Raw genomic sequence first — 16,432 nt, forward strand, 5'->3', positions numbered from 1 at the left:
CCTATTTTACATTAGCAGACCATGTAAATTTGTATAAAATATATGCTTTAAGTCCTGGATTCCTACAGATTACAGTTTTAAAAATGGACGATATTTTTTGAAGGATCCCATTCTTAAAAAGTAAATGCAGCTTCTCTTTACCAATTTAAAAAAAAGGGGAAAAAAAAAAGAAGAGTACTTAAAGAGTCTACTAAAACCTTCTTGTAAGTTTAAAATGTAACCTTCACTATAACATGGCCCATGATTTATCTAACAGTAGATATGGTCTGAAAGCCTTGCAACAGCCTTGCCACAGCCTTGATTGTGGTCAACCTGTCCTTCGGAAGAGGAAGGACATATGGGAAAACTAGTATGTAATTTAAAATAATTAGATCACATGTTTCAGCTTTGGTTGGGTACTTGTTGACAAAACTCCTCTTCTGTTTTTAGCTGAACCATTTGTGTATCCTCTAAGTGCCCCCTGTAATGAACTCCCTAAATTCTTAGCAGAAGTTATTTAAACCCAGTTTAATATATTTAAGGGAATTAATTTCATGTTTACCAGGCTCAAATAATATACTTTTAAGGATCTATCTAAAGTTTTCAGGACAACCTTCATAAGTGGTTTTCAAATACATGTTCCACTTTCCAGGAACTTAGTTTTTCCATTGAGTCCTGTGTCTAAATTGACTTGCTAAGTTGAACAAGTTTTTTTCTAAATCAGATACATTAATTAGAGAATAGAAATAAATAATTAAAATGATTTGGGGCTTAGATAAAAATATTTTTTTTCCACTTAAAGAATTAGAATAAAATATTATTATTAGATTAAAAATAAATCATCATTGACTAGGTAATAGTAATTATTAACATTTGCCCAGGGCTAGTGTTTATAAATGCTTATGTTTAGGTCTTCATTTGTCATTTTATTTAATCCTGTTAATAATTTTGAGTTAAAAATTACTATTCCTGTTCTGTAAGTAAGTAATCTGGGACACAGAAATAAGTGCTTTTCTTAAACCAAATGCTCTCAAACATTATGGTAGCACTAACCACAAGTGTCTATTGAGCACATTGCATGTGTCTAGTCCAAATTAAGATATGCTTGAAATATAAAATGCCCATTTAATTCCAAAGAATGAACTAAACCACCAAGAATGTAAATATTTTTATATTGATTGCATGCTAGAATGATGTGTTGAATTTATTGGATTAAATTAAATATTAATGTACTTTCACCATTTCTCTTTACCTTTTTATCAACTGCAGATAACTAGAAAATTGAAAATTATGTCTCTGGCTTGCAATGTATTTCTCTTGGACAATGCTGCTTTAAAAATATCTGCACACAATTTAAACAGGCAGATAGTTCCGTGCACAAGGCTTATGAGTTATGGTATTCTTCACACCCCATTCTTTCCTCCATATCAGCTCTCTTCAACTTGCTCTTCAAGTGAGAGGAGAGTTTTGCCTTTAAGAATTGGTTCCATATCGTTAATTCACTTGCTGTATTTCTGCCTTATTAGTTCTGTTGTGGTTATCGTTTATTTTAGTTTTGTTTTTTGATTGGTTTTAGGCCCTCTGAAACATTCCATTAACATCAAAGGGAGCTGTTGTTCAGTTTAATTCCTGTCCCCTATCACATATATACACAAATACACTCCATTATTTTCTATCCTTATAATACTGTTTAGGTCAAAATTTAGTGTTACCATGATTTTAAATGCTGGTTGTAATGTAGCTGTATATAAAGTACTCTTTATTTTTTAGTTTCTGTACAATTTTTGTTTATCCTGGAATCAATAATTGCCCTGTTATTATTCAGTTGCTTAGCTTTCCATGCAGCTGTCCTAATTCAATCTTTAATATATATATATATATATATATATATATATATATATATATATATTATTGATTTTTATACAGAGAGGAAGGAAGAAGGATAGAGAGCTAGAAATGTCGATGAGAGAGAAATATTGACCAGTTGTCTCTTACACACCCCCTACTGGGGATGTGCCCACAGCCAAGGTACATGCTCTTGACCAGAATCGAACCCGGCACCCTTCAGTCCACAGGCCAATGCTTTATCCACTGAGCTAAACCGGTTTTGGTCTAATTCAATCTTATATCCTTTACCAGTTATTTAAAATGCATCTGTAGGCATGCAGATACTTCTGAAGATGCATCTCCCCCCTAGAGCCTTGCAGCCTGCTCTTGCCTACACTGATGGTTCTCTCCTGGTCCAGCCCCACTGTCTCATGCAGCGATCTGCTTCCATGAGATCCTAGGATTTCCTCTGCCTTTTGCCTGTCTCAGCCTTCTTGTTTCCTGAATCTTCCTCTCTGTTTGGTTAATTTCCTCATTTTGTGAAGCACATCTTTAGAAGCTTTCTGAGAAGGAGCCTGAGTCTTAAAGTTTTTAAGACCTTGCATATCTAAAAATGTTCCCCCCTGCCCCCATGTTGAAATACAATCAGAGGTTGGAAACAATTTTCTTCAGAAAGTTGAAGATATTTTCTTCATTGTCCCTTTACAGAGGTGCTTTGGGCAATTTGGAGCCAAATATTCTCTTGTTACCACCTCTCTCCTTACACCTCCCCAACACTTTTTAAAGATTCTGTTTGTCACCAATGCCTGAAATTTTACTGTGATATATTCCCCAACATGGATCTGTTTCTATCATATATATATATATATATATATATATATATATATATATATATATATATGACTAGAGGCACAGTGCACAAATTTGTGCAGCAGGGGGTCCCTCACCCAGGCCTGTGGGATCGGGCTGAAACTGGCTCCCCGACATTCCCTGAGGGATCCTGGATTGTGAGAGGGTGCAGGCCAGGCTGAGGGACCCCAGTGGTGCACAATAAGGACTGGGGAGGGGTGTGGGAGGTTGGTTAGCCAAGGAAGGACCATGGGAGGTCTCCAGGGCATGTCCGGCCCATCTCATTCAGTCCTGATTGGTTGGACCCCAGCAGAAAGCTAACCTGCCAGTCAGAGCATCTGCTCCCTGGTGGTCAGTGCACGCCATAGTGACTTGCTGAGCGGCCTTAGCATATCATTAGTATATTACAGTTAATTGGTTGAATGACTAACCAGACAGTGAGACACTTAGCATATTAGGCTTTTATTTTATACTAGTGCCCTGGTGCACAAAATTCATGCACATTGAAAGGGAATTAATTAGAGGAAATATTTCAGTATTGCTATTTGTCAGGGACACGGGCAGGCAGCTTCACCTCAGTTCTGGGCGGGGATGCACACAGGCAGTGCCACATCTCAGGTCAAGGACACAGGCAGGCAGGGTCACGTACCTGGACAGGGACTCAGACAGGCAGCTTCACTTCAGTGCTGGTGGGGGTGGGGGGCAGATGCAGGCAGTGCCACATCCTAGATCAGGGACACAGGCAGGCAGTGTCATGTCCCCGGCCAGGGACACAGGCAGGCAGCTTTACTTCAGCACTGAGCGGGGACGCACGCAGGCAGCACCATGCAAACGGGCAGCATGATGTCAGCACTGGGCAGGCCTGCGTGTGCCTCTGCTGGTGGCCACTTCCACCGGGGGCTGCTCCATCGCAGCCCAGGGCAGGGATGCCACGGGCCTGTTTGCAACCCCAAGCAATTATTTATGAGGAAATGTTGGTATATAATCTTGTGATGTCTCTGATTGGTATTAGTATCAGGATAATAGTGGCCTCATAGAATTAATGATTTGAGAAGTTTTTCTCTTTTTTTTAGAGGAAGGTATAAAATTGGGTAAAATTTTAAAGTGGAAAACAAATATACAACTTGAAAGAGATTTGAAGCAAATTGTGCCATAAGCAGATTTTCTTAAAGTGGCTAAACAAAGTTTAAAAAGCAGGTAACAATAAAAGAAAATGTTTGTGGTATAGGGCCCACAGTATTAAAAAATAGCATGCAAGTACCTAGATAATACACCTCTGTTGCAATAGTGCACCATTTAAGTACATATTGTTGACCATCCATAGTCCATGCAGAGTTACAACCCTACACTTCAACAACATGCTGGCAGTTTCTAAAGAAAACAACTTTAGAAAAAGGTAACCCAGATGTTCCCTCATTTGACCAATTCCACCTAAGTTTAGGTGTGCAGAAGGACTTAGGTATATCCAGAGTAAGCCACAAGAATCATGCTATTTGATGAATTATTTTATTGTTTATTCATTTTTAGATAGAGAGGGAAGAGGGGAGAAGGAGGATGAGAAGGAGGGAGGGAGAGAAATAGGGAAGAAGGAAAAAAGAGAAACATTGATTTGTTGTTCTACTTACCCATGCATTCATTCATTGGTTGATTCTTGTATGTGCCCTGATCCAGGATTGAACCTGCAACCCTGACTTGTAGGGACGACACGCTAAACCAAATGAGCTACCTGGCCAGGACTTGATCTACATTTTTAAAATAAGGTTTCAGGACAATGATAGTAAAATAAACAAAGAAAACATGGAGGAATGAAGTTCTAAATACTATACATGCATATTTATTGACAGTAGGGGGAAACCTTTTACAGATAAGTTACAAAGAAAAGGCAAATAAATAATTTTGTACAATAAATTGAATACATTCTATACAGATGTTGTCTCTTTGCTGACATCATTTGTACAACTCTTCATAGTATATTTGACCATCACCATCAATATCTGCTTCCCTGATCATCTCATCATCCTTTCCATCTGTTAATTTCTCTCCAAGGTGTGTATCACATGTTGAAGCTCTGCTGTATTAACACAGCCATTGCCATCCTAATCCAACACACAGATAACTTCTCTAATTTTTTTCTTCACTGTCTTTAATTTTTTTCTCTCCATTATTGTCAAAAGTTTCAGGAAGTCAGTTGTACTGTTACCCTCAGCATCTATTTCGTTAATCATGTCCTATAACTCTGCCTCTGTGGGATTCTGTCCAAGAGACCTCATTACAATGCCCAATTCCTGTGTTGTTGTAGTTCCATCACCATCTTTATTAAATAGTGAAAAAGCTCCGTTGAATTCTGCAATCTGCTCTTTAGTCAGTTTGTCAGCCTTGCTGCAAGGTCTGTTGGTCTCCAAGACATGACCACATGGCTACTCAGCTCACTTGCTCCCCTTGGACTCGAGAAGTTTTTCTTATGCTTCCGTTTTATTAAAGAGTTTGTGAAGGATTAATATTAATTCTTCTTCAAACATCGGTAGAATATATCTGGGTCTGTGTTTTTCTTTGTGGGCAGTTTTAAAATTACTAATATAATGTAATATTTTTGTTAAGACTAATTATCAGTGAACATTCATCTTGCAAATACCTATTGATATTTGACTATTCAGCCAACCTTTCTCCTGTGTAATATTTAAATAGACAGAGATTTTTTTATATACGTACTTTTAACTTTCTTTTTTCTTCTGTTAAAGGTCTGTAATTACTTTGGAATCAGTAAGCCATGGCGTCAAAGAAATTTGCTATTAAAGTAAGTAATGCTTAATAGTCTTCTTTAAAACAATTAATTACTTTCTAGTATAACTAAGTTCTATGTTAATTGGAAGTAGAAGCTCTGAACTTTTTTTCTACTCTTTACATTTGGTTCTCTACTGAAAACCTTAAATAGGGGATTGAAAATTTTAATGTATAGAATTAGAAGAGGGGAGAAAATTTGTAGTTTATATGATTATGGGAGTTGCCGGCTTCTGACCAAAAGGCATTACTTGGTCCTTAATTTTAAAAATTATCATTCACATTGTATGTCCATTACATAATTTTTATTCTGACAAAGCAGATGAAAATGAAAAACTAGGCATCAAATGTTGCACCTGGTGAATGCTAGGGGAGAGTTCTCTTGCCTGGCTGCCCTCTTTTGCTTTCTTCTTACAAGTGTCTCTTCTCTATCCCTTAATGTTTGGGGCTGAGACCATCTCGTGTGGAGGCGTGGGAGGATCATGTATGTGGGAAGGAGGCAGGAAGAACTGATAAATAGTGGGTATAAGGTCTCAGAGATGCTTTCATATATATTGGCTCCTTTTTTAGGGCATTTTCTCAATGCTACTATTTTATTTAGTATGAATTCAAAACACTAAAATAGACAAATTAGTTAACCATGTCAGATACTATTTAAAATTATAATTGTATCTTTTTAGCATGTCATTGCTTATTTAGATTTACAACATACTTATAAATTTTATTGCTTATAGTCATTTTTTATAGTCATTTCTTATACCAATTGTTCTGTAGTATTTCTCTCTGTGAGAGAATTAAGTGGTGAACTTACACTATTTGTCTAAAAATACCTTCTGATCTTACTCTAGAAAAAGATGTAGTTTGTTATAGAAATCTAGGTTGAGCATTATTTTTTCTCAACACTTTAGATATATTTTTCCATTATCTTCTGGGATCGATTATTGCAACTGAAAAATGTTTTAATTATCAACTTAAAATTTACATTTAGTGTCTTAAAAAATGAGCCATTTTGTTCTTTCTCATGATTCTATAAGATGCCTGGTTATCATTAGGGTTGTTTCTCCTGTTGATGTTGCCTGGAGCTACAATTATCTGGGGACTCAATTCAGATAGACCACCAAAGATGACTACTCACAGTTAATACTTGGCTGTGTGTGGAATCATACTTGGGGCTGTAAATTGTTGCCCTTCCTAGTTCTCATTTGTGTGGCTACTCTGCATGGGTTGGGCTTCTTCTAACTTGGTGGCCGAGATTTGAAAGATTGTGTCCCACAGCAAGAGTTGCAAGAAGAAAGAAGTGTAATTTGCCAGTCCTCTTATGACAGCCAAAGTCTCAGATCCCATTTCTGCGGCATTCTATTGGTCAGCACATTCTAACCCAGCCCCAGGGAAGCTGCACCTCTTGATATGAGAAGCAGTATGCACTTACAGGGAAGGGGAAGCTTGGTGGGGTAATCTGTGGAGACTAGTTACCACAGAAATCTGCTGTCAGCTTCATTGTGATTCCTCTCTTGGTTATCTGTCTTTTCTCTGGTTGCTCTTAAGATTTTATTTCTCTTTGTGATGTTCTGCAATTCTACTATTACTTGCATTTTATCTGACTTGGGGTGAGATATACCAGTACATCTTCATTTGAAAGATTCAAGTTTTTATTCATTGTGGAAAATCTTGATCATTTTCTCTTTGGGCATTGCTCCTCTTTATTCTCTCCCTGCATAATCTCAGTTTCAGTCAAGTAAAACTTGAAACTCTTAGAGTTTGTTGGATAGTCTCATATAATAAACTAGAGGCCCAGTGCATGAAATTTGTGCGCCAGTGTGGTCCTTGAGCCTGGCTGGCAATCAAAGCATGAGTGTCTGGAAGGGCAGGTGCCAGCTGACCTCTGGGCCCTGAGCCCCTGTGAGTCCCGCTCCACCTGAGTCATGGTGCCTGAGTCCCCATGGGGAGATGCGGTGAGCATGGCTGGACACCATGGGCCAGGGCACAGCATGGGCCTCTGACCAACCTTGCTCTTGCACGAACCTACGGGGACCCCAACTGGCTCCTGCGGTCCTGACAGTCGTGGCCCGACTCACCCGGAAGATGCTGCGCAGGTGCGGGGTGGGCTCCTGTCGGGCATCCAGCACCTGAACATGAGGGCTTCCCTGGCACTCGAGCCCTGGAGTCCCAGGGGAGGGTAACGGGGTGAGCTTGTTAGACACCCCATATTCTCACTGTACTGCTGTCCCTGTCTCCCCTGTTCCCATCTCCTCCTCCCTCCCCCCATCCCCAGGTAGCTGGTGAGAGGTTGCAGTTCCCCTGTACAGGTGCCATGGGAGGTTGGTTGCCACCACCCACCAACGATTCCCTTCACCTGCTCCACCATTCTGACGCAGTTCAGCTCTTGTCAGGCCCATCCTGGCCAGCAGCATCTCCACCGCTGCCCGCTGCCAGTGTCACCATGCTGACATGTTCCATGCTGCCCCCTGGCAGTCAGCGCATATCAGAGCGAGTGGTTGACTTCCAGTCTCCCTGTTGAACTCCATTTCGAATGACTGCCTAAGGGTACAATTTGCATATTAGACTTTTATTATATAGAATAGTTTCTTATGGTTTGAAGGGTGATATTAACTTGTCCAAGACTGAGCCCCTGGACTGCTCAGTAAAGGACTGAGCCTCTTGCAAAGTCTGCCCAAATTGGCTATGACCCAGTAGAGCAAACAATCTCGATCAACCACAAAGCTTGGACCCCCATCTCCTAATTATGCCAGAGATGGGTCTGCTGATTTCCAGGCCATGCACACTGATGTGGCAAATTCTGCTACTTATTTTCCCATCTCACAGTTGTACCATGAAGGCTTAGAACCTAGCTCTTAGATCATGCCAAGCAGGGAAGTTACCTCACCATGAGTATCAAGCTAACAGGTTAGGGATATAAACAGAGTTCTAAAACATTATATGAAAGATTTTACACATCACACACATTGTGATTGTATTCCTGCTTCTGGTCACACAGGCAAAGGCCAGTGCTTTCCTATTATGCAGCTTAAAAGCCCTGAGCACTGCGATGCCATTCTGAATATCTGACATCTCACCCTTCCAAATTGCTATGCACTCCCATAGTGTCATGGTTAGTAGGGGAATGAACACTTAATGATATCGTTACCATGTGCTTTCTCTGATGAATGCTGTATGAGTGCTGCTTGGCTGTTTTCTTTTTTCTGCTTTTGTGTTGGCATTCAGAGTGCTTTTCATCAGACCTTCTTTCATTTATTAAAAACTTTTCATCTGTATTTAATCTATTTTTTAAAATATATTTTATTGATTTTTTACAGAGAGGAAGGGAGATAGAGAGCTAAAAACATCAATGAGAGAGAGACATCGACCAGTTGCCTCCTGCGCACCCCCCACCAGGGATGTGCCCGCAACCAAGGTACATGCCCTTAACTGGAATCAAACCCGGGACCCTTCAATTCTCAGGCTGACGCTCTATCCACTGAGCCAAACCAGTTTTGGCTGTATTTAATCTATTAATCTACTCTTTAACTTGTTTATTTTTAGTTACTGCATTTTTCATTTGAGAATGTATTTGGTTATTTTTATAACTCAAAATCTGCTAATTCTTTTTATATACTTGTTCTATTTTTTCAACATATTTCCATTTCCTCCTCTTAAGTCCTTCATAATTTTAAATTTATTTTATAGTCTGTTTGGGATTGTTCTATCATTCTCACTGTTTTTTATGAAGTGTGGAATAAATTGGTCACTGAAGTTATTGGCTTGCTTATTGGGTAATTTATAATTGTATACACACATACACACACACATACACACACACACACACGGGTGGAAAGACCTATTGGCCCCACAGAGCAGTTGAGTAGTTTCAAGTTTACTTCTGCTAGAGCCCTTGGCATTTCTATGATTTTGGACTAGGTTTTATATTAATTTCATGGCTTTGGATTTCACCACCTTGTGTGTAGTATAACTTTACAACTCAAAACAGAGTCTGGCACAAGTTTGGTGTTTTAGTAATTTCTGGGTCTTTTCTCTTCCCCTCCCTCCTCCCAAGGCCCTGGATAGATGGCAAGCTTCCATGCTGCTTCTCCTGGACAGCGAGCAGAGATTTATTTTATTTATTTATTTTTTTTCATTTCCATGAAGGCTGCAGTTTCTCAAGAAAATGAAGGAAGAAGCTCTATTGAATAGTTCCTATTCTAAGAATTTATGGACAAACATCCATATGAACCAGAGAGTATAGGAGGATATGTACAAATTGAGTACTTATTTGTGTATCAGGCATTGTGTGAAGAACTGAAAGTTGAAGTTCTTTACAACTTTGGGCTTAACTAGAATGGGTTCATTCCCAACTCCCTTTTCTCTTCTGCCCCTTTGGGGCATTAGGATACCAGCTCCACGCTATCTTGGTTCTCACACATTCTGAAGGCCAGTCTGAAACTTCCAAAGAAGTGATGACTTTGTTGAGATGTAATTGTCACACAAGTTCAAGTGTGATGATTTGATAAACATATATATGTATATATAAACATATATATATATACAGTGTGATGATTTGATAAACATATATGGTGAAGTGTTTACCACAATAAAGCTAAACATCCTTCACCTAACATAATTATTTTGTTGCTATGCTGAGAATATTGAAGCTTTACTCTCATAGCAATTTTTAAATATACAGTACAGTATTGTTAACTGTAATCACCATGCTATACATTTAGATCCTTATTCATCTTATAATAGGAAGTTTCTAACCTTTGACCAACATCTCCCCATTTCCCCCACTGTTCAGCCCCTGCCAACTATCTCTCTACTCTGTTTCTATGAGTTCAATGTTTTTATTTATTTTTTAAAATTGTAGTTTTTGTTAATGTTGATATTCAATATTATTTTATATTAGTTTCAGGTATCTAGCATAGTGGTTAGAAAATCATCTCATATAATAAAGAGCTAATATGCTAATTAGACTGAACAGCAGAATAGCTGTCCAGAGTCCAGATGACCTTCCTGATGATCTTCTGCATGACCTTCAGGACTAAGCTGGGGCTGTGAGGGCTGGCTGAGGCAGGCGGGGCTGTGAGGGCTGAGCCCCTTGCATGAATTTTGTGCCTCGGGCCTCTAGTCCATATATATAAAAGCCTAAGTGACTGATGGACTGGCTCGACTGGTTGCTATGACATGCACTGATCACCAGAGGACAGACACTTAAATCATCGATTTTTAGCCTTTCTTGTTTTCTAATATATGCACTTAAAGCTATAAATTTCTCTCAATGCAGGAGCTGCCAGACACAAGGTTCACAGCTGGCCACTGCTGTCCAACCACCACTGTGGATTGGGGATGTGGCCAGTCATAGGGAAGGGTTGTGGGCTGTAAGTTGGTCAAATGGGGTGGGTGGGGGGTGCCTTTTAGGGGCCAGCATCCTGGGGGAGGTCCCATGGGTGGTTGGCCGGCCAACCCTGCCCCTGATGGGTAGGGGGGGAGGGGGAGGCTGATCTGGGGTGGAGCCGGATGGGGAGGGACTGCAGGAGATTGGCCCGCCAGCCTGCCCCCTATTGAGGTGGGGTGGGGATCAGGGGTGGGGCTTGCCAGGGGAGGGGCTTTGGGCAGATCAGAGTGGTGGGGCCCATTTGGGGTGTGGCCAGCCAGGGGGAGGGGCTGCAGGAGGTTGGCTGGCAAACCCTGCCCCCTGATGGGGTGTGGGGTGTGATCAGGTGTGGGGTGGCCAGAGGCAGGGGCTGCGGGAGGTTAGCCACCCATTCCCACCCCCTATTGACGTAGGGGGGGGGGGTTGGGGGCAGGCTGGCCCCAGGGGGGTGGTAGGGGCTGCAGTCCTATCCTGGTGGGGTGGGCTGATGGGGCACTGCTGGTGGGGGGTGGGGGAAGGAAGGGGGCATTTGGCAGGCAGGCCTGGCTCTTGATCTGGGTGGGAGAGTTGATCAGGGGGCAGGCAGGCACTGAGGAGGGGCTGCAAGGTTGGCCATCAGCCCCACCCCCTGATCGGGCAATTTGCCGGCCACAGTGGGTGTCATAGTGACCAGTTGTTAGGTCGTTATGGCTGAGAGGTGCTCCATGCACCTCCTGGTGACCGGTCGTTTTGTCCTTTGGGTCATGACACCTCTTGGCTTATTATTATTATGATGGACAAATGAGTACCACCAGAGGATTTAAGGAAAACTTGAGAAAGAGGAAAAACTGAACAAGGAAATTCAGAGGGTCAGAGAGATTCTAGGGAGCAAATGAAGACTTTTAAACACTATAATTAGTATTCTCAGAGAAATAAAGGAAACAATTATAACCATGTAACAAGATCAGGATTTTGTAAACAAGGGAAATTCCTGAGAATAGGAAAGTGCTCTTGAAAATTAAAAGTGCTTAGTATAAATAAAAATTCAGTTAAGTATGGGAAGATGGTTGAGGAATATTGCTCAGCGAGTAGAACAAAAAGATTATAGATAAAAATGTGGGGAGAAATCACAAGAAGATGAGAGGATATGAAAATTAGCGTTCTAGAAAGGAAAACAAAGTAATGGAAAGGGAAATCATGAAAGAAATAATACAATAAAAATTTCCATCGTTATGGACACAGAGTTTCTCTTTGAAAGTTGCTGTGAGTGTGACTCCAACAGAGTCCATGAAAAGGAGTGGTACCAAGGCATATTATCCTAACATTTCAGAACACTGGGAATACAGAGAAGATCCCAGTGGAAAAACAGATCATGTACAGAGGATCAGATTCTGAACAGCCTTCTCAACAGCAGCCGCTGGGGGCAGTGGACCAATCCTCTCCACTAATCCTTTCCAACCCAGAATGCTCTTCACTGCTGAGCTTTCATTTTTCATTTGCTTCTAAAGATGCTGTTATTGATATCAGAGAGAGGAAGGGAGAGAGAGAGATAGAAACATCAATGATGAGAGAATCATCTGTCAGTTGCCTTGAGCCGGCAACCCAGGCATGTGTTCTTACTGAGAATTGAACTGCGACTTCGAGGTTTATAGGTCTATGCTCAACTACTGAGCCACACCGGCCAGGCAAAACCCATTTTTGATGTCATTTTAATGTGCTGTGCATTACTATGATAAAAAATTAAATGGCTAAATAAAATTTAAATGGAATTAACTTATGCAAATTTGCATATATGATAGATAGATTCATCTACTTTTGATTGAGTTCAAAACTACTTACAACATGGCTCCCAAAGTATAATAACAGAAAACTAGGTGAATGCCAAATAGTTTTCCATTTGCATATCTGTTGTTTATTCTCTTTCCCTGGAATGGGATTAATTATCTACCCTTCAAATCCTTCAAATGAAGAAAGGTCTTCTGACCTTCTTGCAAGTAAGAGGGCTTTCCTTCCCTCATTTCTGCCCCCTCCCCCTTCCTGCTGCACCCAAACTGCTTTGGTTTTGGCCTTCCACTCTGCTAAGCCAGAATTCCAGGAAATAGCAATAAAAGAGTGTATCCTTAATGAGAGAGTATCCTTGGAACCATAGCTTTCAGGGTCTCTTGACTTCTGAGCCACTGCAGCTGTGACAGGGAGATATCCTATACATGCTTTAGTGACTCCTTTCTCAGTTGAAAGTAGTGGTGATAGCAGACAAGTCTCCCCAAGGCTCCTTAGTGATCTTAATTCTAGCCCTATACCCACTGCAGTGTTTTAGATTTTCCAAAATGATAAGGGGCCAAGGGTCAGCTGCTTGTTTGGTAAATACAGGTTTATTGGAACATAGCCACTCCCATTTGTTTAGGTATGGTCTCAGGCTGCTTTTATGCTACAATGACAGAGTTAAATAGTAGCAACAAAGACCTCATTGTCTTCCAAGTCTGAAATATTTATGTATAAATGCTGATTTCATTATGTAAATATATTTCATGATGTACATACCTAGTATCAGCTTTATTGGACACAGCCTTATATCACAAGTATGCAAAAATCCTTCTGGACACCTTCCTTCTTGCACCTTGTCACAGTAAACTTTCAATGACGCTACCTTGGGTTAAAGTGGCTGCAAGGGCGGGTAAATTGGTAAGGCCAAGGCAAGGTCATTTCCTTTGCAAGTGGAAGCAAGAAATAGACATGACATATAATAATCTTAATTATGGACTTTTATCCATTAAAACACAAAGCTTTAATGAAAAGAAAATAAACTTCAGTAATAAATTACTGTCAAAAGTGTCAAATTAATATGCATGGTGTCTACCTCTCAAAAGTTTATGGGTCCATTCCCTGCTTTGAAGGTATTTTTAAAAGTATATAATGCTGCCAGGTTTCACTCCTATGATTTTAAATTTTCAACTTGGGTTCCAGCAAAGCAGTAATATGAAAGGTTCCTGCCTCATTTTCTCTCTCTGCAGATCATTTCCTTTGCTTCCTGCATCTGTTTTCTTGGATTAGTTAGGTATTATACCAAAGTCTAAATTTCTTTTGGCTACAAAAGCTTGCTCTGCTGCATCCCTCCCCCTCTTCCCCCCAGTCCACTTTATTGTGGGTGGGAAAATTTTTGTTGAGAGGGCTTGATTAATTAGAGGGGATTCCTGGCGCTCCTAGCTGTGGCAGCCTGGGAAGATTACAGAGCCTGGCTTAGTGACAGGCCAATCTGTATTTAGGAAAAACTCGGACCAGCCAGATTTCCCTGGAATGTGGACTGGCTTTGTCTTCTTCCACAGGGAATGTGTAATGACCCCCTCCTCTTCCTTCCCACCCATTCCAGGAGACTCAGAGCTTTAACTTTTGCTGTTGATAGTTGTCCACTTTTTATTAGAGGATGGGAGTTGGGATGGGGTGGGGAGCTGGACTTTTGGGGTAGGAAGGGTGAGTCATTTTCTAAATCTAAAATAACAGGTTTCAGATTTTATTAATGTTAATGAGGAGAGGAGAGATTTTACATTTTAAAAATCTCCCTGAATCTTTCCTATTTATGTTTTTCTTTCCACTACTTTGCAGCAATTATAGTTTTATGTTCTGCTCTGAATTCCAGTTAACCTTAGTCTTTGCATTCCTTAGAACAACCACAAAAAGAGAAATATGCACAAGAATTGACAGTGATTTCCCCTTTATAATAAAAGTAAAAGTGAAAAGCAATGCTTTGAACTTCCACGGAAAGAAAGTTGAATAGCAAATGGGCTTTTGTCTTGCTGGTTTGTCTCAATGAATGACTTCAATCCTGTGTCCTAGGTTTTCAGTTACCTAAAGGGGAATGTGATTTTGTCATCTGTGCTCATTTGAAAATAGGCCTCTATTGATTTTGTGTATTATTATTGAAAAAAGATTTATGCAAATAGTTTTACATCAGTTGAGTTCTAGGTAATGCCTTTCTACTAAAATTTAAGACAATAAGACTGACATGTCCTAACAGAATAAGCCATAAAAGTTTTAAATGGTTTAATTCTTTATCAGAAATGAGTTTGAGGAGCTTGCTGTCTTTATCCCTGACTGTTTTTACAAAAGCACTACATGTCTTTGTGAAACTTTTCAAAGTGAAAGAAGCACCTCTGTATTTATTTTCCCAGTGATTAAACTGTTCATATTCCAGTTTCTTCTTAATTCTGTGTGTTCCTTGGAGAGGTTTGAGTTTTAAAGACATAACAGTCAGTAAGAATTTGCTTAGTGGTTGATGACATGCTCAAAATTAAGTAGGCTGATATTTTCCCCCAACTTTATGTTACCTGTTCTATGACGTTAAGCAGCCTGGAAACTGTTCAACTACATGTATGTTGATTACCTGATAGAATCGAAATACAATTCATAATAGTTTACCAATAGTTACCCAGTTAATTCTGCCTCAGGCATGAAGCTTTTAGGTACCTTCTCACTCAATAGGGTGTTTGCTCTGAGTGCTGATGACTTTGAAACAAAGTTCTTGTTGAACTTGAAAGGAAATTTTCTTTTCCAAGTGTTCTCTCTACCTTTCTGGTCAGATAAGCAATTTTCTGGGCTTTTATTTTTTCACTTCTTTCCTATGTGTATAAGCTCATCTATTCTTTTTCTGCATGATGAGCAAGTGTTTAACTACAGCTCTGGCTTCTCACTTTGTTTTTTGCTTCAACTTGCTACCTGCCACCATGAAGTCTCTGCCTAAATTGATCCCTAAAACCTCAAACCAAGAATTCACTTTGGCATAGTTTTCTTCTAAACTGACTTTTGCTTTGAACGTCTTGGTACTATCCTCGGACAGCCTGGGCTTGCCAAATTATGGTGTGTCGTCGTTCTGTATTCATAATCTAACAAATGCAGCCACCCTTTGTAGAGTATCTTGGTCTTACTGCTTTTCCTTTATTACAAACCCAGCCTTTAGCATACTTCTTGCTTGTATTATTGCATTAAACTCTATGCCTTTTTTTTGTCCTGCCATTATAGTTCATCCAGACAAGTGACAGGATAATGTGTTGTTTTTTGTTTTTTAATTTATTTTATTGATTTTTTACAGAGAGGAGGAGAGAGGGATAGAGAGCTAGAAACGTCAATGAGAGAGACACATCGACCAGCTGCCTCCTGCATCCCCCTCTTCCCCCACTGGGGATGTGCCCGCAACCAATGTACATGCCCTTGACCGGAATCGAACGTGAGACCTTTCAGTCCGCAGACCGACGCTCTACCACTGAGCCAAACTGGTTTCGGCAATGTGTTGTTGTTTTTTAACACCATTTTCATCATGTTGCTTTCTTGCTTACATTCTCAGAGTAAATCCTTTTGTTTAATCAAATCTAATCCAGATTCTCCAGCTCAATTTAAAGTACTCTGCAAACTACCCTCCCCTCTTTAACTTTGACCATGTTTTCAACTTGCAACTTGGGAACATGGCCCACCCATTCCTATAAAACTGGTACATTTGCCTTTCCTGTAGCATATGACCTGTGGTTTTCTCTCTTCCTGTTCTCTCGACTTTTTTTTTCTTCTTCTTTTTTTTTTCTTCTTAGTCTTTGCCCATCAGCTTTGTCCAGGCTTGACCAATGACTTGCTTTCCTTTTGACACATGATCCAAACTTTCCCCACATTTAT

At 40.2% G+C, this 16,432-nt stretch overlaps 1 protein-coding gene across 5 annotated transcripts in view; it reads left to right on the top strand.

The window, feature by feature from the left end:
• Nucleotides 1-16,432, top strand: part of LOC118707681 (SLX4 interacting protein) — a 179,216-nt gene that overhangs the window by 7,581 nt on the left and 155,203 nt on the right. For all 5 annotated transcript variants that reach the window (XM_045574873.1, XM_045574877.1, XM_036418351.2 and 2 more), the window contains one exon: nt 5,394-5,449. In XM_045574873.1, coding sequence (XP_045430829.1) covers nt 5,423-5,449 — 27 coding nt within the window. In that variant the 5' untranslated portion in view covers nt 5,394-5,422. The remainder of the gene's footprint in view (nt 1-5,393; nt 5,450-16,432) is intronic.

Source organism: Pipistrellus kuhlii, unplaced genomic scaffold, assembly GCF_014108245.1.
Source record: "Pipistrellus kuhlii isolate mPipKuh1 unplaced genomic scaffold, mPipKuh1.p scaffold_m20_p_6, whole genome shotgun sequence".
Lineage (NCBI taxonomy): Eukaryota > Metazoa > Chordata > Mammalia > Chiroptera > Vespertilionidae > Pipistrellus > Pipistrellus kuhlii.